At 34.8% G+C, this 27680-nt stretch overlaps 3 protein-coding genes across 8 annotated transcripts; 1 reads left to right on the top strand and 2 right to left on the bottom strand.

The window, feature by feature from the left end:
• Positions 1-328: 328 nt before the first annotated feature.
• LOC110007091 (uncharacterized) lies at positions 329-2499 on the bottom strand. The gene is made up of 3 exons (XM_020666116.2): positions 2341-2499; positions 1686-1776; positions 329-542 (listed from the first exon to the last, which is right to left on the bottom strand). The coding sequence occupies exons 1-3, from the start codon at positions 2411-2413 to the stop codon at positions 428-430; spliced, it is 279 nt and encodes a 92-aa protein (XP_020521775.1). The 5' UTR covers positions 2414-2499; the 3' UTR covers positions 329-427.
• A 6216-nt stretch (positions 2500-8715) lies between these two features.
• Positions 8716-16873, bottom strand: LOC18432253 (Pseudouridine synthase family protein). Its single transcript, XM_020666115.2, is given in 8 exon segments — positions 8716-9053; positions 9055-9356; positions 9647-10054; positions 10939-11083; positions 11437-11585; positions 11912-12024; positions 16032-16064; positions 16568-16873. Coding segments are annotated over 8 exon segments (1485 nt in total). The 5' UTR covers positions 16806-16873; the 3' UTR covers positions 8716-8956.
• Positions 16874-17405: 532 nt separating this feature from the next.
• LOC110007078 (hypothetical protein) lies at positions 17406-26589 on the top strand. 6 transcript variants are annotated; one of them, XM_020666023.2, is made up of 4 exons: positions 17406-18201; positions 19663-19783; positions 25587-25662; positions 26187-26589. In XM_020666023.2, exons 1-4 carry the CDS (start codon positions 17805-17807, stop codon positions 26304-26306), a joined length of 714 nt encoding a protein of 237 aa, XP_020521682.1. In that variant the 5' UTR covers positions 17406-17804; the 3' UTR covers positions 26307-26589. The 6 variants fall into 6 exon arrangements, 4 of the variants coding, with proteins under 4 accessions (XP_020521682.1, XP_088731194.1, XP_088731196.1 ...); XR_016061752.1 differs by having other exon boundaries at positions 17681-18201; positions 25587-25958; XM_088875068.1 differs by having other exon boundaries at positions 17681-18201; positions 25587-25733.
• The last annotated feature ends 1091 nt before the right edge of the window (positions 26590-27680 follow it).

The raw sequence follows: 27680 nt of genomic DNA, 5'->3' as shown, positions 1-27680 counted from the left end.
AGCCAACCTTGGTTTGGCCACGATCCAGCTCATTAGCAGCCAGAATTCTAAAACCCTGGAACCTCCATCAGATTCACCCAAGGTACTTGGACTTGGCAAGGTGCCGAGTCCGTGCAGGAACATGACAAATTAAGCCAGTTCCTATAGTTTGGTATTATAATTGTACAGACTCGATAGAGTCTCTGACACACTCGACCGAGTCTGTGTGGACACTTTGGACTCGTGACCTTGCCGAGTCCTGTGTCCGAACCTTGTTTTTGAAGATTGCATGTCAGAGAATTAGAAGAGAGTAGGAGAAAGGAAGGATTGTCACTTTTCAAAACGAGAGTAACGCGAGAAGAAATTCATATGGATATGATATTTATCCTCAAAGGAAACAGCCACACTCTTAAGAGATAGTACATTAACATTAATTACAAGAATACACTTAGGAGTTCCTTATTGCTTCCAAAACACCTTCATCCTTCTCATTCTTAGTGTCACAATAATGCATGATTGCAGCTCCTGATAGCACCGCTAGAGTCAAAGCCTGTGCATGCATCCTGGAAAAAACCCCAATCAGAAAATAACAATTTGGGCTTTTGGAAAACTTTTTGCCATTAAAAAAAGAAATTTCACATGTTAAGAAATGCTTCATCTACATCTGCCTATGGATCCTTAATGGAAAACAAAAGGGTGGGGTCCTTCCAATGGCTAGGAAATTTAGGAATTTCCAAAACAAGTTTTTAAATTCAATTGATTCCCTACTCATCTTTAGTTGCTCTTTTAAATTATGGTGAATAAAAGAAACGAACGACTCAGTACACTATGCAACACCTCTTCACATCCAAACAATAGATGAATAGCTCTCCCAACAGCTTCTTGTTATCATCGGACGCTTGAGGGAGTTGCACCTTGTTTGCATCAGAACAGGTACTATAGTTCCTCAAGACAGACCACTAACCAGGAAAGAATCACAAGGAAAGGCCAAAATATAAAGAAAAGTAGTTTTATAGGGCTGCAGCCTTATCAAAATAGTAGAGCCCCACATCATAACTCATCGAGAATTGTAGTTCAAACGTTGAAAAACCTTTATATCATTTATATCAATCATCTCGGCTTGAACTTTATGGTTGTGAAAGAAAGTTAAGATTTCAAGCTCTCAAAATAGTGTATGTTGTAATAAATTATCTAGACCATAAATTTCGCTCTAAAAATAAACATGCATAGATCCCCAAGATCTGTACCATTATCTGAGTTTCAAAATTTATTGTCGGTGTTGAAAATTTATTTTAGAACCATCATAGAGATTTCCATTGCCGAAAGTGCTTTGAGGACTTAGATTTGAGGTGTGGTTTTTTTTTGTTTTTATATTGCCTAGGCCTTATGGAAACTTCATCCAAATATAAAAGGCCAAGAGAGAGAGAGAGAAATTTATCAAAGTAACCATGAGGACGCAATATTTAGCATTTTACACTTCGACTTGGAATGGTCCCATTCTGATTCCCCCATGCTACATTAAAAGGAAGAAGAAAGAACAAATCGATTCCGGCGATTCTAGGTGTTTTTCGCCCAGAATCGCCAACCTTGGTCTTATTCCCGAATCGTTCTATAACCAACCATTTTTGGAAGATGCTTTGTACCATTTGTACATGTAGGGTTAAAGTTTAACTAGGACATGAACATAGCTCAAAAACATGAAATACCTAGCATGTATGAGCCGTAGGCTCATCTTCAATGGTGTCCTTGAACGCGAATAAGCATAGGAGGCGCCCAATGCAGTAGCCCACAAAGAGCCTATTTCACATAAATCAACAAATGTCAGAAGCCAAGACTTCGAGCTTAAGAAGAAATGAAAGCAAGCTACAATTTTCTGGTGTTTTCTCTCTACTTTGAAGTTTTAATGTTTTTTCAGCTAAAGTTTAGGCATTTAAAGTTTTCGTCATAGCTAATAATCCAAAAGGAGGATATATTGCATACATATAAAAAGGAAAATAATCTTTTTTCTTACAAGTAACATGAAAAGGAAAGAAAAAATTTGAGCATTTTCAACCATTCTAAATTTCAATTCATTTTTGCCAAGATTTGGGCATTTAAAACTTAGCTATACATCTAATTTATCGACTATTTGACATTTTACCATTCTTTCAAATATTCCAACTCATGATCATCTGTATTTTGGGGGGCTTTTGAAACAAAATAACAAATATGAGTAAAATGTGAAATAGCTAATCTATCAATTGCATTTTGATAAATTTCCTTAGAACTTTTGATCCAGGCAATTACTCAGAAGAAAATAAAAATGAGTAAAACCAGGGGAATAAGAAAGCAACAATGTTAAGCATGCTTGTTTCTTCTTACCCACTGTGGTGAGCTTGTGTTCCGAAATCCAACGGCCGAGAGAGGAGGAAGCAGTAGAAGAAGATGAAGCCATAACAAGGAGTGATGAGCAAATGAAGCGTGGGAAAGTTAGGCAAAAGTAAAGTGAAAAGTTAGCGAGGGGATAAAGGGGTATTTATGGTGTTTGGGAGCCAGTTGTTTTGGAAAACCCTTGGACATGGGGATGGATAAAAACCTTGGATTAAGAGGCAAGTTGTTTTACAAAACCAGGGGGGAGAAGGTGGCAGTTATTGACGACAGTTTCACTCCAGTTTTAGAGAAGAGTCTTGTTCCTGATTTAGTAGCAAAAAGTAAAAAAATGGGCCCCTCCCCTGGTTTTTCAAAAATTCCAAAGTGTTGACACCAGTTTTAGAGAACTTTGTCAAAGGAGTCTTGTTCCTGATTAAGTAGCAAAAAGTACAAAAAAAGGGCCCCTCCCCTGGTTTTTAAAAAACTCCCAAGTGACTTACCTTTGGATCCGTGAAAGTGACGGTCAACCTGTGCTTATGCTTATCGACAAGACACATAATGCTATGCCCAAGCAAAGTAAGAGAGAGAGAAAGCGTCAGGTGTCCGCAATGCTGCATATCAATGGCTACCCCTCAATACTCTCTCTCCCTCTCTTACTTACCATAAAATTGTTAGGAGGAAAGCCCATTTTCCCTACGGTTATCAAAATAAGTAAAGCCTCAATTTTCTTTTTTTTTTTTAACTAAAGCTCCAACTTATAACTCATTGAAAATTAAGATTTAAGCATTGGAAAACTTTCATATACATTATCTCGGCTTGAATATGGTTGTAAAAAAAACATGTCTAGACCGTGTATTTCTCTCTAAAAATAAATGTTTAAAGAACCATAAGATCTGTATAATTTTTTAGTTTCAACATTTATGTCAGTGTTGAAAATTGAATTTAGAATCATCATAAAGATTTATGTTGCTGAAAGTGCTGTCCAGACCGAGATTTGAAATGGGGCTTCATTTGATTTTTATAAACCGAGGCCTTATAAAAACTTTTTCAAAAAAAAAAAAGAATTTGCTCCCCCTTTCTTTTCTCTCTCTCTAGCACAAAAAAAAAGAACTAAGAATTTGTTCCCCCCTCCTTTTCTCTCTCTGTAACATAATAAAACTAAGAATTTGCCCTCTCTCTATATATATAATTTGAGAAAATAGGCATTATCTTTTCGTGTGGGCACGTGCTCATCACTAGGAAGTGTGTGCACGCATGTGCAAGAGTGAAGAGGGGGGTATCATACTAGCTCCCATGTTTTATGTACTGTTCCCTGATTTTTATTGCTTAAGGCGAGGTTTACAGAGCTTGGAATTAATTAATTATTTATTTAATCTCTCATTCTCTCAATGCTGAATAAGGCCTTATTTTATTTTATTTTATGTTTTTTAATTAGAGGGTTGGGAGCAGCAGTCGAATCCCCTTCAGTAATGATTTGACTACCCGTTCCTTGACTGCTCTTCTCAGCTTCGTTGATGTGGCAGGTGGGTAGCTCCCCATAATACAAAGCTTGGAAATGTTGATACAATTTAACTCATTTGGGGTGCTTTAATTTGGACCCAGCCATTAGATGTCAAGAATGGATGGCTATGGTGCTATAACCCGGCTTAGTATGTGTGGCCTTAAAAACTAAGGCCTCGACTACAAAACGTGGCCTAATGTTGGGCCTGTGTTCGTAAAATCGAATCGGAACGGTTAACCGGTCATGAGTTGGGAGCGGTTCGAATTAGAACCGGACTAATCGGAGTGGTTAACCGGACTAATCAATCAAGTTGATTTTTTTAAAACAAAATGGGTCAAAACCGCCCAACAAAAATAAAAAATATATAGAAAAACTAAGATTAAGTGTACACTATCACATTACATACATTTATCTTATAAAAAAAAATTGAAACAACTTTTTAAATAATTTAATAGTTGAATATTATGGAGATATGCAAGACAATTTATAATTTTACATAATTTCAATTGATGAAGTTACAAAGTCCAACTAACAATGGACGATGCAACAATATATATGCTTCTATATTGTTTTAATGTTGATGTTGAAAAATGTTGTTTTAATGTTGAAAAACCCTTCAATACGGTTTACAATTGGGTTTGAGAGCGTATTTTTTTGTAGTATGATGTTCCCAGTTTGTTGAAGGGTTGTGAGTCAAGGTAGTAAGAGAGAGCACCTCATTTACTCCGTAACTTGGTTATCAAATGCAGGGTGTGGGTCAAATCGTATATTTTTAAAAAAATATGGCCAAGTCGATTTCAAATGGCCAAATCGATTTTGAAATAGGCAAACCTTATTTACTCAGTAACCTTTCGAGTTGGGTTTTAACATGAAAAAAAAAAACTTATATGAGATGGCAACTTTAAAATTTAGAATTAAGATGCATATTAAAAAAAAAAAAAGTTAATTTTTCATCCATTTCAGCAAGTGGAAGCATCATAGATGAGTAAAACACTTTTTAGTTTCTACCTCTTTTCTTCATAGAGGCTAATAAACATATTTAAAGAGTATGAAGTTGCAATAAATGATAGATAGCTTGTAACAAATTAAAAAACAAATTAGAAGAAAATGTCATAACTAAACAAGAAGTTGAGAACACTGACAACAGTAACATGCACCAAAAATAACCTTACAAAGAAATAAATTTTGTTTTCATATTCATCACAAAAAAAAATATTTTTATATAAAAAAAATATAACATTAAAACCAATCCCACAAGCTCACCAAAAATATATAACATTAAAAAGAAAGAAACATATATTTGTAAAAAAAAATAATAATAAAAAAAAACGATCCAAAAAGATCACCACAAATATATAAAATTAAAAAAATAATATATTCTTTTTTTTCTCATATTCATCACAAATAACATATTTTTATAAAAACAAAATGTAATTTTATTAAAAAACAAATTTTTTTTAAGAACCCTAAAATCGAGCCAAAGAACACAAACTTTTGAGTCAAAATCAACCCCAAATCTTTCATTTTTTTAACAAATTGACATGGATATGATAGATACTTTAATTAAGCTTCAAATTCCACAAATTTCATGAAGATTCATTCACTATTGAGATCTTTATTAAAAAAATTGCAGATTTTTCACTTCACGAAAATTTCAGGAAAAAAAATGCCGCAAAAACAAATCGATATAAAAACATTTAATCAATAGTAAATCAAAATAACTAGTTTATTTGATACACAAGGCCTTTATGATCAAACTTTAGTGATCAATTCGATAAAAATCAATCAATTGGTCGATCAGAAATCAATTTGTTTGGATAAAAAACAGTTCTTCGAGCAGCAGTACTTCGGGCCCAAACAAACCTCAAATCTTCATTGTTTTGGAAAAATTGAAATATGTGAACGTTGAATCCTTTAACAATGAATCAAAGCCCTCCATTTTGTAAAAATATATGAGGCATTGAAGCAAGATTTGATAGAATGGCGGAAATTTCTAATTTTCAAAAATCTCCATTTCAATCTGCCAAGAACTCTTTGTTTTTGGAATTTTGATTCAATAATCGACGATTTATAGAAACTGTGCGGTGTATAACATCAATAGTTGACCGAAAAAAACAAAAATATGCCAAAAAAGCCTGCAAAATCTTGTTTATTGAAAAATAACGGACATGTATCAAATAACGATCGTTGTTTGATGCGTTGAAAGCTCCGTTATATCGGGCGTTAAAACGGTACCAGACCAGTTAAAAAAACCGGCTGGTATAGATTAAAAACCGCCGGTTCGTCCTCGAACGGACCGGTTTTTTGTGCTGATTTTTTTTTGGAGAGTGTTGTCTTATGAGGCGTGCCGTAAAACTGGCCTTAACCGGACTCGCCACCCCACCGATAGCGATCTAACCGGCCGATTTTGCAAAAACTGGCTAGGCCAGTTAGTTGTAGGTCTGGAAGGAGTGTTTTTCTTTTTTCCTAGATTTTTCTTTGAGTCTATCAAATTGGGCCCAGCCTAGCCTAGCCTAGCCCAAAATGGTTGAAAAAGAGCCCCTCGGCCCAATTGGGCCAAACCGGGTTAGGGCCGGTCCTATAGAGACCCAGACCAAGACTAGGCCCAGCCTATTGCCAACACCTACACACAGGAATGAGACACACACGCAATGCGGCTTAAGAATTGACACACTTGCATATACCATCGCATTTCGTTCTTGGTATTTGATAGCTTGGGTAAATATTAAAAGAAAATGTTTTAATAGGGTTCAACCCTATTAAGTAAAACCCCACCTCAAAAATCTCAAAATTGTAGTTATGACTTCAAATCGATCATCTCGACCTTTTAAACAAGGATTCGAGGTGAGGCTTTACTTTCGTTTCCATAAAGCCTAGGGCTTATAGAAATTGGGAATCTAGTGTTGACATTTGAGGGCTGGAATAATGTAAAGGATCCATAGTTATCAAAAACACTGAAACAGTGATTCGACCGATCGGACGGCCGACAGTCTCACATAAGCACTAAATTAATATTTATTGTGAATCGATCAAAACCAATAGTTGACCGATTGAATCGGTTTAACCGTCGGTTTTGCGGCTCAATATTTCCCCCAATCTCTCCTGCGATTTTTTGGCATGATCTTTTTCTTCTTTGTTTTTCCTATATTTTAATTTTAATTGCACATGATATTTTATTTTAGAAATATTTAATTCAAAAGACCTAAAGATTTTGGCAAAAATCATCACGCTAAAATGGCTAAAATGAAAATTTTTCTACTTACCATTTTGACATGCATTCTTCATTTTTGTGCTCAACGTTTCAGTTTTATTTAAAAAATTTATTTCCCTCTCTTCCACTTGTTACTCTCTTTAATGAGGACAAAGGTGCCTCTGCATCTTCTTCACTCATGCACTTCAACTTTAGAAACTTTAGAATAAGGATGCCATAGGTTATATTAATTTTGGTATAATTAACTAAATTTTAAATTCTCTATTTTTTTTTATTTTATTTTTATTATTTTTTTAAATTATCATAAATATATCTTAATTTTTGTTTATTTAAAAAAAAAACCTCAACTTTCATAAAATTCATTCACACCCTTTTACTTCAATTTTGAATGTTTTACGGTAGTCGTTGTACCATAATAACTAGTGCATCTTATACAGTATTTAAAATACTGTAATAACTTGAATTAATATTACGTAAAACCTAAGCCAACATTTGACACAGAAAATGGAAAGACACTTAAAGACATAGAACAAAGGCGTTTGAAGGCGGCAACATGGGTAAGAGAACAGAAACGCCATTGAATATCACCCACCCTGAGCGACCCCTCTCTCTCCCTGAAAAAACCCATCTGGCTCATGTCCCCCAAACTTCCATTCTCTCCTCATTCTCAGCCTCAATCTCTCTGTCTAAACTATTATCTTATCATTCTCAGCCTCAATCTCTCTCTCTTCAAGAGATTCTCGTATTCCCCAATCTCTGCCTTTAAATGATTCTCTTATGCCCCAATCTCTCTCTCTAAACTATTCTCATATGCCCCTCACTTCTCCTCTATCTCTCAGCCCCTCTCTCTCCCTCTAAATGCCAAAAACCAACAAACAAATATCTTTATGGCAAATAAAAAAGGCCTGATTCAGATACGAAAATCTTCAGTAAGTGTCTATGAGCATTTGGGTTTTAGCGAAATATCGGAATGTTGCAAAAATTTACAAGTTGGAGAAGCTATTGTCACTCCCAAAGAATAAAAGCTGCAGAAACTGCCACAATCAGCAGATGCTCAAGACACCTCACCATTCAAATAAGATGTGGGTAGTCTTCACAGTACTTAAGTACCGTGATGCTTGGCCTTCTTTGTCCTGTTGTAGTTAAAATGCAGTATAATATGGCTTAGGTTTTAAGGTACTTAAAGTACCGTAATATTAATTCAAATTATTACGATAACACGATTATTATGAAGGTTATTTTGATCACAAAATGATCAAAATTGAAGAAAAATAGTGTGGACGAGTTTTATTAAAGTTAGAGGTTTTTTTTCTAAATAAACGAAAATTAAGGTATATTTGTGATAATTTCCCATGTTTTTAAAGAGATTTTGAGAACTGTAGACCTTGTTTAAAATTTTTAAACTATAGTTTAAAATTCATATATTTTCTCCAAATGGCCAAATGGGTGAGTGGATCACCAATTCAATCCAATTGATTTGGGACCAATGGGTGACCTGCTTGGATGTGACTTTTAAATACTGGATGTACATGTTGACGTTAATGCTTAATGCTAGTATGGTGCATGTAAATGGAAGGCAGAAAATTGAGCATGACTCTTATGAACTTCATAGAAAAAAAATAAATAAAAACGAATCAATCAGATTCGATGAAATAAATAAATTAAAATCACAATCTGCCAATGTTAAGAGCTCTATAAAAACTAAAATGGATCTCAATACACTGTAAGAATAACAAACATACCTCTTGACTAAAACAATAAACGATTTCCTGCATAAACCCATATCAAAATTTTGGTAAACTTGTTCTCCCTCCCTTCCTATGTGCTTTGATCCCCATGATCTGTCATAGAAGATTCAAAAGGTGGTATTGCCAAAACAATTGAAAATTACTTGTATACAGGTATCTGAGGGCTTATCACTGCCTAAGGTAAGTATAAACAGGCCTGTTATCCTTCCATGAACGCCATGCTTTCCTAACTTCATCCAGTTCAGCATCTGGTATACTTGCATACCCAGTCCATCCAAGGTGGTCTTGATGGATCCAGAAAAGCTGATGAGACTTGAGGTAACAATACACTTGAGTAAAAATTCTCAATGGCTTCATTTATCTCTTTGGACTCGATCAATCTGAAAACTTCAGGCTTACTACCGCAAGGCAAGTTTCTCAAGGAATATTTGTTTCCCTTCAATATGAGAACTTCAGAAGGGGCAATAGGTAGGACCATACGTGAGAATTTTGTGAGAGAAAGGTCTATGACGTCATGTGGTAATAGTGCACGTTTCACTGCAATTGCTGCCGCCACCATTTTACGGATCTGCCAATGAAAAGAAAACATAATTTATTAGACTATGTAACTAATTCAATAAGCAATTAACGACTTGAATATCAAAAACTTAAATATCAATGTCGGTATATATGCCCTAAAAATCAACACATGCTTGTGAAAATCCTGATATAAAATAATATGTAGACGAGTTGACATAAATAACTACCATTCTAATGGAACCGAAGGAAACAAAATCAACCAAATCATAGGTGGAAAACAGAGCAGAAAAAGGTCCATTCACTTAGCAAGTGAACAGAAAGAGGAGAGTATGTACTCACTTGATGTAGCATAAATGATTCCCCACACACACAAATCTCAAGAAAAGGCATTTCATTTGAGGTTTCCAGTTTGCCACAGGTAAATGAGAAGATCTTTCTAAAATGAGAACCACTAATTAGGTCCTTCTCATCAGGCTCATGCACCCATTTTGCTCGAACTCGAGGAGCCGCAACGTCATTGGACAGTTCAAAATTATTATCAGGCATTTCAGAATAATCAAGTCCTTTGTCATCACTCTGCTCGTTGTCAGTGGTTGCTCTCCCAGACTCCTCTTCCTCATCACTCTGCTCATCCTCTGCATCTGATTTTTCCTTTGAAGAAATTGTTCCTTTGGAGAAATTACTACCACCACAGTGTCTTCTTCTATATTTTGATCTTGCAGTATAGTTATGGAAAGGATGATCTCCCTGCAAAAGCCAACCAGAATCATCATTTTTATTGCTGCTGAGCAGGTGCTGATCATTTAATAAGGGAAGTCATAATACCTAGGACTACAGGAAAACCATTATAGATTGGGTTATCACCATCATCATCACTCTGGTCATCATGTCCACTGAATGGACCATGATGACCCAATGCAAAATAAACAGACATGAACCCATTGATGGGACACCCCAGAACAGATATGACCCGAATGGCAGGTCCCATTATCTCTCTCCATAATTCTCCATCATTTCATTGCATAGTCTTGATGAAATGGACAATAGTTTGATCATAGCGTATAGGATTATAGTATATGTTCCCTATATAATATAGAAAAAAATTATATAAGGTGCAACCTTATAATATAGAAACCCACCGAAAAATTTGCTCCAACACTAGTAAACCTCCTAATTAATCATCTCGACTGAGGATGTATAGCTATGAAAGAAGGATTTTAAGTAATGAAAATAGTACATCTCATAACACATTACATGGACCATCCATTTTCAAGATTTTAAGTGTTCATAAATTTGCTTGATCTACACCATTTTTGGAGTGTAAAAATCTCACAATTCAGGATGAAATTAGATTTTTAGACTATCACAGGGCTTTTTAGTGCCTGTACTGTACCTTTTGATATGGTTTGGGGTGCTCCTTACTTTGATTGTTTAAGGTTGACACCTTATACAAACCACACCCTTTAATATACTAAATAAACATAAAATATATTTGAGGACTTGAGGACTTGGAAGCCACAATAGTTGGGTTCCTTTCTCTTTTCGTTACCTTTTCTACTTCTGAATACTGAAATACTCATTCAAAATATAAACAAATATATAGGTGCTTTTCAAAAAATTGTCAATCTCACCTCAAACGTTTTTAATATATTGTTGAACTCTAGCAGATGGCGTTCGATTTCCCCAGGGCCACACTGATTAGTGATTCCTATAATTTCAGCTGGAAGAAGATAGGAATACATCCGGGCTATGCATTCTCTTCTTGCATCAAAGCTCCTAATGGGGAAAAAATAGTTACACACAGTGCAAGAATGTAAGAAACGGCAGAAAAAACAATAAAAACCAAAGGGCAATATATTGTCAAATTACCATGACAAAAAGCTTTGAAGAAGATAAAAAGGTGATCACCAAAGAAAAGGTTATCCGACAGACTTATCCAACCAACCCCCGCCCTTCTCTTACTGTAGCAGTACAAGAATTCCCATATGCACAAGCACATGCAATGCTTCTGCCTGGCTCTGACTTTGTAATCAATTAGATATTCAGCTTTTGCATGATGTAGCGTGTACATTGAGAGAAATAAATGGTATATTAGAACTATTAGTTTCAGAACCTAATAGTAATCTCACCTCTGCGAAGGTAAAACACCAAAAACTTTCATATTGTTGGGTAGATGAGCATTGATAGTATTTGCCATATTAATGCCATTTGGATCTCTGTTCCATGCATTTTCAGGGATCTCCATCTTCAACGAGATCATGGTGGCCAAGGAATGGACCTAGCAACATTGACGAGGGGCTGGCATCATATGCACAGAACACATTGCTTTCACAATACTATATTTTTAAGTCAAATGTGATCAAATCTGCAAAAGGAAAAATGAGACCACTGTGCCTTCATCATTATTTTAAATGGAACTACCAAAATTGGATCCCAAGTAAATGATGTTTTAATGCAATTTTATGAGAATGCATGGCAGTGTAGAAAACATTGTTTGAACTCAGACTCAACTCAAATCAGCCAATGAATTGAGTTGAGTCACAAAATACACGACTTCTGGATATGGAATGAAGTAAATGGAAGCAATCCTAAATCTAAACGTACTCCTTTGTCAGTTCGGCTACTTCTAGCCCAACCAACTTTATCTATATTTCCATAATTGCTGTCAATAATCCCACCAGCCTTGAAGATAGCTGTTTCCAGTTCTCCTTCAACAGCTACATGATAAAAAGCATGGCTTTAGTAGGAGGATCAAAACATGTGGCTACAAAATACAGCACAAAATGTACAATTTAATGCATTTAAACAACAGATAAAACAGTAAAGTAGATCCTCTATGTATAGGATAACACAAACATACAATCGTCCGACTATCCTGCCTGGCGATAGTCCAAACCATTGGTTTAAAAAACGGATCGGTGCCCAGGATCGGGCACCCCAAAAACCCATCCGGATCGGTGAATCCGTGTTACAGATCAAGAATCGGGCGGAATCGGTAATTTTTGTCTCAAAAAATCTTTAAAAAATCACTATAAACCTCTAAAAATAATGTTATTTTAATTTCTAAAAGAATTTAGGAGTTGTGCATTATGTATTTTCATTACTTTGTAAAAATAGATGATTATTGGGACGCTGTTTTTCTATCTGGATGTTTGTATAATTAAAATAAATATATTAATAAATAAAATATAAGACTTGGTTATCATTGTAATTAGTATAAACAGGGGTATGACCCTCACAAATAAATAAATCTAATAACAATTAGCGTGGATAGAAATATAAATTTAAAAATATAAATTTATAATAATATTTTAATAAAATTAAAAAGTAAATAAATAAATTCATACTTGCAATGTGAGGTAACTAGTTACAAACACTTTCATATTATAAGATTAAAATAATTAATTTTCCACATAAATTAGTATCACATCAAAGTATCAAACATTTATTAAATTGTTTTACTTATCCAAAATTATTACAATTAACTAACTATAATAATATATATTGAAATTGAAGTTGTTAGTTTATAAATTTATATTTTATAATTATTTTACAATACAAATAAAAATATAAAATGTCTTATAATATCATATAATTTAAAAAATCTTATTTATAATTATAAGAAAAAAAATACATTATTAAATTTATAATATAAATAAATTAATAAATAATATACAAGATTTAGTTATTAATAAACTAAAAAAAATTTATATTTACAATGTGGGATACCTGATAAAGCAACTTGAAATAAATTCTAAAGTGGTATGAGTTAGTATTATTTTTCTCTCTTAAAATATCCTCTACACTAATTTTTTTTAATATCCAATAGACTAGAATTGGTATTATTTTTTTTCTTTTTTTAATATCCTATGAGCTAGTACTAATTTTTTAATCCTAATTAACTAATTAATTAATTAATTAATTATTACTCATATAATGAAATAATCCCATGATATAATAGCTTAATAGAGTTTTTATGTTTTTTTGGTAAGTAAATTTAAATTTTTTTGGTGAAAGATAGGGGTGATGGGTACCGAATTATTATTTTAAATAATTTTTTTTTTATCGTCTAATTTAATTGCTGACATTGGACGTACAACCTTCTTATTCATGACAAGCATACACCGTCACACGTACACCATCGCGCGTACACCATCTCACTGCAATTTATCCCAAGCTAACAATATTTGGCAACCTTCTTATTCATGACGGACTGGTTTTTCAACTCACAGGAATTTGGGAAGCAATAGTCCTATAAAAGAAATCCAACCATCCTAATCACTTGATTGTTGTCTTGGTAAGGTGTATGGTAGTGCACGCTGAAGGTTGATGCTTGCCATGTGCATGTGCGGTTGCACGTTATACGCGCATGTGGGGGTTGGTCCACACTGACCCATGCTGACATAGGTAGGGTACAAGCTGACGCACGTTGATGCAGGCAAGTTGGGTCTTTAATTATAATGATTTGATTCGAACGGTTCACTGTACAGAACCGCTGACTCGGGCAGTTCTCTGTATAGAATCACCAATATCTTTCTAGAATCAGACGACTTACCGTGTTTTACTGGAATCGACACGGGGTAGCCGATTCCTGTATCGACTCAGGCGAGTCCGTTGCGACTCGCCATTTTTTAAAACACTGGTCCAAACTAATGTTGACGAAATTATGAATCAATGGCTATAATGAATGGCACAATGCTGCTACATCTTGAGTAATTGCCAACCTAACAACCAAAAGCCTTCCCCTCAACTAGAAGAGGAATTTCCTTTGGTAATTATATATAACCTTTATTCTAACTGTCAGGCTATGTTTGCATGAACATGGGCACTTGTGCAAATTTCAGAGACAGGCTGCTCGTGTCATGAAGAACAGAACTCAGAGACATGGTTATAATATAGAGAGACAACAAAACCCATCATTACTCAATAATATTCCGTTTCATGATGGGTTATCAAGAAAAATCATTTATTCATTTATGCCTCCCTTAGCTGAGTCTATAAATATTTCAAAGTTTCAAATGTGTCTACTCAAAGTAAAAAAGATGATCAAGTCAGTATAAATGCAGTAAATGGTCACTTACCAAAAAGAATGATCCATAAGAATACAGTCAATACACATTGATATGGGGGTAAAATCATGTCCGACATTTGAATGGAACACAAATAGAAGAATCCATGTAACATAGAAAATAGAAAATAGGTGATTTCAATTCCTGATCTTCAAGTGTTGGTCAGGTTACTTCCTAGCCTACAAGAACATGTTTGTATGCATTGATTGGGTCTGGAGTGGTGCCGCCTTCAGCTGTTCTGCTTTAACCTCCTAGTACGAAGAAATGTGATACATTTGCTATAATTCATGCCTCATGGAAAATCACATAATCATGATGCCCTATTAAACACTACATTAAATGCAAAAGAAGCTCAGTTTGTTGTATTTATTCAACCAAAAAAAAAAGAGTTTGTTGTATTAACCAAATGTTATCTGAAAGTATTCAAATTTGATTTGAAGGCATATAGTGAGTTCAACTCTTGATATCACAATGTGGTTGTTGAGAGCTTTTTGCTGCTGCCCAAAAGTCCTTGCCCACCTTTGGATGCAATTTATCATCAAGACTATTGATCACAAATTAGATTTAGACATAACAAAAAACATGAAAACAATATCACATTGATCCTTTGCTATGCAAGTCTCCTACACCTAATGGGGATTCTTCGTAGTGCTAAGGTTTTCAGGTTTGCTGTTGAAATTGTAAAGTAATAGTGGTTAGGGTGGGCACATCATTTTCTAGGGAGTAATGAAATAAAAAGAGACCTTTCCAAAATTTCTTGCCATCAATACCAGCAACTAATCAATCTAAAAATGTCCACAATCATACGTTAATGAGTAAGGAGGGCATGTTAAAATATTTTGATTCATAAAACAAGTCAAATAGTACGTTAACAATCGACTAATACAAAAAACTCATATGCTGGAGAAGAAAACATTAATAAAATGAAATAATGGATTAACTAGTAACTAGTTGACCAAATTTGGTTGACTTTCAATAAGTATAAGACATTAGAAAACTTCATGAATGAAAGAATCATTACGAAAAATATCTGAAGTAGGAAACAGGAAATGGCTTGAAGTAAATGGGTGAATGAATGTGCACCATCAAAGGAGTAAAACAGTAATCTAGAATAGCCAGTTCATGATATGCTTCCCAATACCAATGTGATTAGTCAAATAAGAAACCAAACAACTACAACACTTAGTTGTATTGAACCTAAAGATAGCTTCAATCCAAATGAGAAATCTAAAAAAAATATTGAATTATGAAAACGTTCAGTGTAATTGTCCCACACCACGTCGATATTAATACTTTGCCAACAATCAACAACTCTAAAAAGCAAGCAAAAGACAAAATACAGAAACTCGAAACATTGACAATATATGCATGGCTATGATAATGAAAAAATGACAAATAATGTCCAGATGAAAGGAGAAAAAACAATGAGAAGAATATATCAATCACTGAATGTGGTCAACCGGAAAAGGGGAAGAATAGCAGTGCATTTCATATGCATCTAGACCTCAGATTCAATCATCAGAAGGTGAATGAACAACTGAGAGAGAGAGAGAGAGAGAGAGAGAGAGAGAGAGAGAGAGAGAGAGAGAGAGAGAGAGAGAGAGAGAGAGAGAGAGAGAGAGAGAGAGAGAGAGAGAGAGAAGAATCAGTCTCACTTGAAGGGCCGTTGTCCCGCTGTAATTGAAGACCTATCAAAAGATAACATTCAATTTATGATCAGGCACAGTTTTGAATTTGCGGAAGCATTTAAACTTAATCGAGGCTCAGCTCCACTTGGAAAAGAGTAATCATCCACGTACAGTAATTTGGGAAAAAAAAAAATAGATTTAACAGGTTTCGGATGAAATTCACAGAGAGAGAGAGAGAGAGAGAGAGTTTGAGAGAAGTGATTATTACCCCTGAACTTCGTACCCACAAATGGTGAAGCAAAAAAGTGCAGAAAAAGAACTCACTTAAAGATTTAACAAGGAGAAAATGTACAAATGAACGGGTATGTTCACTATGCAATATGTTAGAGAGAACGAAAGACTACACCATTCAAATTATAACAAACTGAGAAATACAATAAAATGAATGGTGGACATTGAAACAAAAACCAAGAAACCCAGCCCAAACCAAACCAGTAAAAATTAGGGAAAAAGAAAAAGGCAGTTATCGAATGAAACCATGGATATTTGAATAAAGAGCTTGCCTCTGTAATCAGTTCCAACATAACCAATGCGCATAACCACTTTCTTCTTTCTAAAAGATTCCCATCTGCCATTGCAAAGCTCTTGAGACTGAATGGGATCAGACCCAATATCACAGCTCAAGGAAGAACAGCAAATAAGCCTTATAGATTGATGTTTTCTATACAGAGAGTAGCAAGGAAAAATAAGACCAAAAATCTTGTGATTGATGAAGAGAGAGGGGAGAGGAGAAGCCCCCATGGATCTTACTGAAAGGAGCTACGAGTGTAGAGAGAGAAGAAACGCCGTCGGAGAGGATTGCTTACAATGAAACGGGCAACTCGTCTAGAGAGAGAGAACCCTGCTCTTCTAGAGAGAGGGGAGAATGGACAAGCAGAAAAAATCGTTTCCAAAATGCCCCGACCTTTTTCCGCAATGGCGGTAACAAGAACGTTTCAAACCCCCGTTCCCTACAAGTGGCCATCAATGACAAATTTACCCCTCTTGGTTAAAATTGCCCTTGCGCGGCAATTACTGATCTAGTTCAGCCCACCATACCGATTCTCCAACTGGGAAAAATTCCTAAATTTTGTTTTTGGATCATGATAAATGTCAAGATTAATTGTGACCGCTTTATACGAAATGTATTATATATAATTTTTTTTATAATAATATTAGATTTTAAAAATTTAAAAATAATTCGGCATATCCAAATTATCAATTCCCTCGTAGATTTGTAAAGTTTTTTGACCTAACTAGGTGAGTCAATTATTTCATGATTATGAACCTCCTCATATTTTTTTAAAAAATCATTTGCTTTTGTTACAAAGAAGACACAATCATTCTTGTCTCCAAAATTTTAAATCGGATGGAAGTTTTAAAAAAAAGTTCATTTTCTTGCACTCCTTGGCGCATTCTAAACTACTTAATTTGATATCTCTAGCTAGAAATAGAAGTAATTGTGACGTGACAAAGACAAATCGTATCATCGTCGTATACAATCCGTGTTTTAGATTGGTGAATTTTACCAAAGATGTCTCTACCAACTGAATTTACGAAAATAACCTTATACACCAATTTACCAAAATACCCGTACCACCCAAATTGCCAAAATACCCTTCATTGGCGATCTTCTCGTTTACGCTTTGAGACTCTTGAGACCCATTTTCCCGCTCTTTTTATTGATTCATTTCCGTAAGGCAAAAATCTTAAACTTGTCCCTCCCAGAAGAGGAAATCCAGTTTCCCAAAATGGAAAGCCATGGAAATTGAGAGAACAAAGCTGAAGAGGAAGCCCCTTGTTGATTGCACCAACACACTCTCCAGAGCTTCTTCTGCAATCAAGGAGTCTTGCTCCAAACCCATTTTAGCAAACCCCAAGAAATTCGACTCTAAAACCAGTGGGAAAAATCCTAACAAGTACTGTCCCAAAACCAGTGGGAAAAACCCTAAGAATGACGACTCTAAGACCAGTGTTGGAAATCCTAGGAAACACGACTCTAAGACCAGTGGTGGAAATCCTAGGAAACACGACTCTAAGACAAGCGAAGAAAGCCCTAATAAGTATGAGACCAGCACCGGTTCAAGTGATGCAGCGAGCTGGAAGATTCAAAGTTTCGGGCATCCAACTCCTTGCCCTAGAATCTCGACTGAAACTGGTAATATGCGGCTTTTGATGATTGTTATTTTTTCCTCTTTCGCTTTTATGAATTTTATGCTTGGGCTTGGCATGGATGAAGAATTGGCTTCTGCTGATTATCAATTGGGAAAGCTCCACTGAAATTGATAGCATATTAGATTTGATGAATTGTGATTTTCCCCTTCTGTTTTTGGTGTATTTAGTTGGGTGTTGAGTAGGGTTTGGTGTTTCTGATATGTTATATTAGGAATTGAGGCGGATTGATTGGATTTTGTATTTTTGAATTACAGTTTATTCATGGCTTTTGATGCCCCTCTTCACTGTTTGAATAGAGGGTTAGTGATGTCTTCCGGGTTTTGTAATTTCTTAATGGCTATATTGAGATTTTTTATTTTCTGGTGAATTTTGGTTATATTTTCCTGCTAACTATTTGAGCTTCTTAGTATCTGGCCAATGTACAATCTACCAAGTTGGTTCACTCATCCCTGTGTGCAACTAAGTGTTTTGTATTTTCTCTTGAATTGTCCCTTTAAATTTTAAAAATTTGATAACTGACACTTAGGGTTTTAATTTCTTTTATTTTTGTACGTTAAATTACTTACTCACATTTGTGCTATTTTTGGTTTTTGTTTTTTGTTTTGTTTTTTTTATGAATATAGGTGTGCAATTGTTCTCTTAATTTTGTTTTGTAATTAGAGTTGGCATTTGTTCCTGATATGTATAGCCCTTTTAATTTCGAGTATATTTGGGAACAGGTTGCAAATTGGAGTTGTATGATCCTTTGAGTTTCTGGTGGAAGTGGATTTTTTTTATCTTTTTCTTTTTTCTTGGTTCCTTTTAATTATTGCTTAGTGCAACAATAAGGCAAACCCAAATGTCTTTGAATTTGGGTCAATTTAGTCCATATTATTTAAAGTCTCTCTAGTTCCTAGTAAGCTGGGATGCGTTTTGGTTTACTTTACAGTGAATTGTTTGATTTCTTGTATTTCTGGTAAGAATTAGCATATTGGATATTTAAATTTGTATGAGTTTGAGGATTTGGTATTAGCCAAATTGGTAATCTGTGGATTCTCTTGAACTCATGGTTTCATTTTTTTAGTTTATGCCCAATTTAGTGGCAACTGTCACAAATTGTGAATGCTTTATGAGTGTACGTTGAGTGTTTAACATGAAAATTTGAAAGTCAAACATTTTATTCTTTTGAAGTTTTGTGATTCTTCGGTTAGAAAAATTCATCATTTCATAACTCTTAAATTATATATCAGTTTAAACTCCGTAGCATGATCGACGTGCTGCGACAGAAGGCACATTTACGATATTGATGGTTGGGGATTGGTTTTGATATTTGATACATGGTTGCATTGTGCACTATGTTAATGCTTTTGAGGTATGAGCATAAGGGGTTTCTTTCTCTTTCTTCATCTTATATTGTTTTGAGGAATACAACATTTATAATTACGTGTTCTTTGCCATAATGTAGATCTGCCTGGATGTGAAAGCATAGACCAAGATGTGGTCCCAAAGTGCAAATCATTTAAAAGAAAGAATGGAGAACTATTACCTGCTAGTTGCCCTCCCATTGGGGGGATTGCACGTTTCTGGTATATTAACTATTTTTTGTTGTACTAGAGTTTTTCATTATTTGTTTGGTTGTTGTTATCACGGTCGCCGTTGTTGTTTCTGTTGCTGAAGCTAGTTTGGCGAATTTGTGGTGTTAGCAAATCAGTTAAAAGAAACAATATAGAATTATTGCCTGCTAGGTGCCCTCCCATTGGGGGGATTGGACGTTTCTGGTATGTTAATTATGTCTGGTTGTACTACAGTTTTTCTGTTCATTATTTGTGTGGTTGTTGTTATCATCGTCGTCGTCGTCGTTTATGCTGCCGAAGCTAGTTTGGCGAATTTGTGGTGTTATTTGGATAGAAAGACCTAACTCGGTAATGACCTTGGTACTTATAATGATGATATTGTGGAACAATCGTGGTGCCCAAAATACGGTGCTGCTCTACTTTGGGTCAATCTATTTCGATTCTTGTATAGGATGAAGAGATTTCTGTTATTTTTTCCAGTATGAAAATTGTTTGGACCACTCCGCAGCTGATATTGTCCATTATCAGACATATGTCTATGTGCTGAACCTTTCATTGCATCAGATGAACTTGGACCCTCCAAGGATCTTTCTTTTTTTTTGTAAGATACATGTAACATGTAAATGTAAATCAGTATGAAAATCTCTCTGAGTCCAACTGTGACTCAGCTGAGTCCTCGGCTTGGCACCCTGCTGACTCCAGAACAACCCCCCCTACTCAAGTAAGGTGTACTTTAGCTTGGCTTACCCGAGTTACTATAGTAATGGGCAAGCTGTTAGAGAGTTGGCGAGTTTCTGGTGAGCTCGGTGGTGTAGGGGGAAGGCACTGAATCCCCATTTTTTTGCTCATTTTTCTTCAACCAAGCTTCAGAGTGAGCTCAAACTTTATGTCTGGGATTTTTGTGTCCTCTATCCATCAAATAGATCAAATCAGAGAAAGTAAAATCCAATTTCTCGGATTTGGGTTTGGCCGAAGTTCAAAAGCTTGCTATTTCTTTGCAACCCTAGAACAATCTTCGTTGAAATTGTTATCTAAGCCTATTTTTAAGTTATTTAACAAATCATAGGTTTATTTCTCCAAAAAAAAAAGAAAAACGCGACCTCTAAAAATCTCCGATTTTGTGATTTTGAAAATCAGAACTCTATTTACCGAGAAGCATGAAGAGCTCATATGAACTAGCCCCAAACTAGAATCCCAAATCTGGTTTAGGGATTTTAATTTAGGGTGTTTGTGAACCCTTTGACAATGATTGGAGGCATTTATTCACACCAAGAACAAATTTTGGAGGATTGGCTTCAAAGTTTTTGTTGAACTTTCATTTTTTTCAATTTAACATCATTTAAATAAATTTATTTAGACTAATATCACTCAATCTAGTAATATCTCGGTTATTATTGTATTGTTACTGCATTCTCTCAAGAAAAATGGTTTGATTCAAATAAATTTATTTGGACTAATATCACTCAATCTAGTAATATTTTGGTTAATATAGAGTATTGTTATTGCATTCTCTCAAGAAGACCGGTATGCTTTGTTTCTTTTTGTCATTTTCAATTATATGAAGAAACTTATTACTTGTGTAAAGAGCTAATATTTTATGCATTTTCCATGTTATATACATGCTTTTATTATTTTTATGAATTGTAGACTCTTTAATCTTGTTACGCTTAATAACTGAACTCGTTGGGGAAACCTGAGCCCCTCTTTATTAACAAAACTGGCTCCACTTCCTCATGGAGGCTGATATGAACTGAAAAAGAAATAAGGCCTTCATCTTTCTTAATGAAAAAAGCTTCCCCAATCTAGTTGTATTTCTCCCTTGGCCTGGAACAATGATAGTCTGACACTTGTGACTGACTGCAAAATGGGTCGAATTCCACACCACCAAGTAATATAATTGCTCATGTGATTCCTCAATACCCTCCTGATGGAGAAGGAATTTTGTTATATCAATATTCAATAGATATCATTTTTAAGGCCCATCCTCCATGGTGTCATGACAATTTCCTTGTTGCTCTATGGCAGCTTGGCAATCATCATCATAGGGCTGAGTCACAAGATCAATCATTATTACTTGATGTTATCGCTAGCTAAAAGCCTGCGGTTTTCCTATTTTTATGAATTTTCCAATTTTTTTATGATTTTCTCAGGGCTACTCACCTGGCTCGGGAAAACTTGGCGAGTCCACGCAAGACTCGCCAAGTTTACACGCTCTGGCCCATGGTGACTCCAGGAGCCGATTCTGAATTTGCTTAATTTGATATCAATAGTCCCTTTATTTTACTTAGAAGTACAAAATTTCCATGGTTAATTTTTTCGTCTATTAATATTCCCTGTTTCTTCTTTTGTTGATGTTGTACTTGTTATGCATGATTAGGATGAAAGTGGATCTCATCTGAGTTGACTTAGACATTAAATAAAAGAGAATTATAAACTTTGAGTACAAACTTTTTTAATTGCAATTAATATGGACTATAAATACACTAAAGCTTATATGCAGTTAAATACTAGGATTATATGGTTTATATGTCCATCCAAAAAGATATGAAACAGTTCTGTATTGATAAAATTACTAGGATTATATGGTTTATATGGGCAGAAAATGTGTTGTATAGATGCAAGCAATGTCTATGTAATAAATGATTACTTCAATTCTCTAATAATTTGTTTTTCAACTATCTTCTTGGAATCTATTGCTGATCCGCGAAGTGTCAATTCACTGCCTTTTATTCTTTGAGAATCGAATAGACCATTTGTCCCAATGTGAATTTTGTTTAATGTTGTTGTATGTATGGGATGGTGTTTTTAAGAGGTGTAATGGTTATGTCACACACTATTACTACGTGCGTAATAATATTGGTTGTTGAATTTGATTTTCCTTGTCTTAAAACAGTATATTGAAAAGAAAAGAGGAATTCATTCTCTTCGAAAACAAATTTTATTTGCATTTGAACTTCTGAGTTGTGTTAAAGTTTCACCTACATCATGATTTGGTTGGTACATTTCAAGGTTTTAGATGCCAAAAGTAGGTTTGAATTTAGTTGTGATGAAATGTTGTTTGAATCATTTGAGACCCAAGTTTGATATGCATAAACCAACACTGTCTGAGAAAAGGTCGAATCATGCACTATTGTTCTTTTCCTATTTGTTCTAATGCTTTTGGCACACTTATGTTTTGACAAAGGATCCACAAGTAAGTGCATATATATCAATTGGCTAAAATTACTTAGCATAAGTTCTCGCAACTATGATTAATTAATATAGTTTAGAGTGAGAGAATTTTCCTTCTTGTGGAAGAGCCTAATCGTGATGAATCTCATTTTTTAGTTATTGATGTGAGAAGAATTTAGGGTGAGGACAGAGGGCCTGATCTGGTCTGCTAAATGGTGAAGCTGCAGGGAATGCGGTCGAGAAGGAATTAGGTTGCGCTCCTTGTCAAAGTAGGAAGCTTAAATTTGATAAACTCTCTTGGGAACTTAGGTCCCAGCTACAGTGAAAGATTAGTTTCAGAAGGTCTTCTTGGGACTGATTAGAGCTGTCGGTTTCTACAAGTTTGAGTCATACAATATCCCTGTACTCTCCCTTTGCTATTGGAAGGTATTTTCTGATTGTGATTCATTGGACCAACCAGGAGTGTGCTGTGTAATGCTGAGACATTAAGAAAGGTCCACTTCAGATTTTTACAGTTTTCATAGAATTCTGATATAGTCCATTTCTGTATTTCAACCGTCACAGAATCAAATTAGAACAAGTCATAAAAGAAGTTATTGCCCCTCATATGTTCTAATCTTTTATTCTAAGGACTCTAGTCTCATGGCCTATTTCTTCCTAAATAAGGCACAAGGGACATTTATATAAATACATTCCACCACGAAGTTTAGTTAGGCTTTCATATCCAGTTAAATCCATAATCAGTTGAGATGGCTATATGATTTAAAAGCAGTTATCCATTATACTCCACAATTATCTTTCTTATGTAACTGAATAATGAGCATTTTAAACCATGGTATCACTCAAAACTTGGCGAGTACAGGGGGTGTGTCGCTCTCCAAATCCTGAGTTGAATAACAAAGGCTCAAATATCCTGAAAGATTAAGAACATTAACAAAAGGTAAAAAATCAAAAAAAAAAAATGAAAAACCATATGCAAAAATGAAAATTGATGAAAACGTTTTTTTTTTTTTCAACTTTGGATCTAATTGATCCAAAGCCTGTGTAACTTCTAGTCAAACCCCATTCCGTTACCCCAAATCTTGTTGAGCTTCTCGTTGAATCTAAGATTTGAGCTTCTTGTTGCTGAATCTAAGTTTTGGATTCTATAGAGAATGCAAAAATAGTCTTAGAGGCAAATTTTTAAGGTGAATCGAGCTAGACTAGAGAAAAACAAGCAAGAATAAGGGGCCGACCAAACCCTTTTCAGTCTTTCTAACAGTGGATCTTTTTCTTTTTTTGCTGTGAAATCCACAATATTTCATGATCACTTATTGTTCAAGGACTTGTCACTATCCTCTCCTTTTGTTATTCCACAATAGGCAGCTCTTTGAATAAGACAAATTATGGTTTGTTGAAATCATAAATTAAGATTTTTTAATCCAATTTCCATAGACATACCCACTCCACTTTTCCACAGAATAAAAATATCCTTTGGATGAGTCGTGGGATACTTTCCCACTTTGAGCCTTTGTTAGAACTTCATCTTTTTTGGCAAAAACTGCCATCAAGTTATTGTTGTTTATCTATGTCATGTTCCAAATTTATATGACTATTTATCTTAAGAGAAAGGTAAAATGCACATGTTTGTTTCGTCGCACATGACTTGGAAAATTTGGTAACTTTGAGATGAAATTATGACTTCTGCTTTCTGGGCAAGACCAGTCATTAAGTTATTTTGTGTTGCTATTTCATGGATGCTCCCAATTAATATAGCAATTAATTTTCAGTAGAAAGTCAAATGTGAATGACTACTTTTGTTTTCCTCACATGACTTGGGAAAGTATTCTCACTGTCAGCTAACAAGTCCCCAAACACTCCTTGCTATTGTCACACCTTCCTCGTGTCTTGCCATCCTGTTGTCATCCACCGAAGTCTCAATCAGAAAGGGGTTGCATGTGTAATGTAGTCTTTCTAGTGTGAATCACCATGAAATCACATATGAAGTTCATTCTTATCACACGTGGGCTGAGGAAATTATGATATCCTACATGTGGAATAGCCCTCTGCCCATTCTTTTGTATCCCATGCATGTTCACCCCTAGAAGTTTGAGCTGCTTGCTGCAGCAATTCCAGCTTGTCTCATGGTTATTTAAACCTCTTCAATTATCTTCTAACAAACAGCTTGTGATGGCGTATAGAGGCTTGGATACGTCCTTATAACTGCCTCATGTGGCTATAATCCTATAAATTCTCCAGGAAAAAGGAAAGAAAATGACAACATCCTAGAAATTTGTGTTGGCTTGTGCAACCTATTTTTTTTTTTTTTTTTCCAGGATTATATAAACTTTGAGGAATATGTGCTTCTTATGTATCGCATTGGCTTATTCATTAATTGTTACCATTCTATGCTTATGCTTTTCCTCTATAGTGTATGTTATTGAGGCGACACTACTTTTTTATCAGTGGTAGATTATACCATATACATAATCCTAACTCCTGCAGTATTTCCATGCATACTGTATTTAGTTGCATCTCTTTTTTTATTTTTTTTTCTTTTTTATAGTAGTTTGTTGCCTTTGTAGGAATCTTTTTCCTATCAATCACTTCGCCAATTAAATATTTATTCTAACAAATGTATTTTTATTACCTATTTAATGATCAGGAAGAAATTGGGGAAGCAGGTTTGTGAAGCAGGTCCTTCAAAAGTACAGACAGACGAGCCTGTTCAGGAAAAGAAGGTTGTTCGTATTCTGCTAGTGAAAGATCAAATCATGCTTACCAATTTTGCTTGAATTTACTGAATTCAGTCGTAAGGATTTCATTAACAAGAGTTTTTCAGTTTTCCCAGGTTTCTGCATTCTATGAAGGCAGAATACCTCTAACTTCTGTTGATCTTTTTGCGGTTGTTCCTTTTTAGTTGCAATTTCTTTCATGCAAAAGTTTGCCATAGACCAGTGGATCATTGTATATGTACTCACATCCACCATCAGTTCCCATGGATGGATTATTTGGAGATTAAATCTATCGCATTCAGGTGAGGGCCCCACCCCTCTAAATTCTCAATTATCCATCAATGGGACCAAACAGTGGATATAGCTCTGCTGTTAAGCATAATATCATAGTCCATTGGACTATTGTTTACTTTCTCATTTTAAATGGTTTAGAACTTTCCTATCTTATCACGATATTAGAAAATGAAAGTGAGAAGAAAAAGAAATGATATAGATACTGAAAATTTTATTTGTGTGAAATGCTTTCTCAGAAGAGATGGTATTCAATGCCTGAGCTGCTCTCCCGAGATTTCATAGAAGAGCAAAGAGCCAAGTTTGCTGAGATTGACGCATTTGAACTGGAAGAGGAAGTAGCATCAGAGAGTGAGTGAGAATGACAGAATTGAGGATTAAATAAAATCACCACTAGTCTTCCACACTATTTTTAGCTGAAAAAATGTTCCCCATATTACTTCCAGCACTAACCCTGAATTGTATTGGTATTGGCTGACATGTAAGGCAGCCTTCTGTTAAACTTTTTGGCGCGGCTGATGCGGTTTCCCTTTGTATTATCGTTAAACCTCAGTCTGATATCATGTACTCTCTTTGATTGGTGCTAGAAGTTTGTATTTGATACTATTGACTAAATTCTTTGAACATGTTCTCAAAGTCTCATACATTCTTGATATTGCCCTGAGAACTTGTTTTTTTGGTGCATTGTGTTTCTTTAGATCCGACTTGGCTTTAGTGCCTTGGCCTGAATTAGGCCTATTTCTTCATAAAATTATTAGTTTTAATTTTCAAAAACCTATTATTGTTACATATTCAGATGTTTAAGGATTATATGTCCTTTAAAATTTGGGTCCAAAAATCCATATCAAAAATAGACTTTTAAGAGGGGCCTCAGTTCTACAGGTGAGTCCTAGGACTCATGGAAACAATGTCCTTCAAATATTGGAGGTTTTTTGCCATATATTGGGACAATTGCTTCTTACAAAAAATAAAAATAAAAAATAAATGTAAACATTGCTTATTGCAAAATTGAGGGCGCTTTGTCCATCATTTTCTCTTCAAATATAATGAAATAAAAAGACAACGCGCAATTTAATACATTGGGACAATTTTATTGCAATAGAAAAGGGCATTTTCTTTTATAAGGTTGCAACCTTAAAATGTAGAATTAAGTTGTACCTAAAAAATCCATACTAAAAGGCTGTTTTGAAGTTGGAAAGCCCTCTATTTGATCATTTTGACATTGATATATATATATATATATATATATATATATATAAAGATTTTGAGCCCCAAAAAAAAGGCATCATGCAACATATTATCTGGACCGTTTATTTTCAAGATTTTCATGTTTTTATAGATCTACTTGATTTGAATCATTTTTTTATTTTAAAATTTTATAATTAGGTATAAAAATGAATTTGTAAGTTATCTTAATAATCTTTTATATCAAAATTCCATCTTATGATAAAGTTTGGTGGTGCACTTTATTCTTATTTGAGGAGGCTGCAACCTTATGCAAACCACACCCATATAAAAGAGGGACTTGGTATAAGGTTACAATTAATTGTAATGACCGTTAGATATGGAATCGGGTAACTAAAGGGGTATCATAGATCGGGTTCAAAAGTCTTGAAAAAATAAAAATCATATTATGAGGTCCTTAAAAAAAGTAAAATAGCCAAAAAAATAAAAAAATGGAGCTCAGATGCTAGGAGGTCATCGCCCACAGAGGACGTGAAAGAGAGGAAACC

Source organism: Amborella trichopoda, chromosome 8, assembly GCF_054954075.1.
Source record: "Amborella trichopoda isolate Santa Cruz 75 chromosome 8, AtrichopodaSantaCruz75HAP2 v2.0, whole genome shotgun sequence".
NCBI lineage: Eukaryota > Viridiplantae > Streptophyta > Magnoliopsida > Amborellales > Amborellaceae > Amborella > Amborella trichopoda.
The sequence above is the reverse complement of the archived record's forward strand: the minus strand, read 5'-3'. Positions and strand labels throughout refer to the sequence as shown.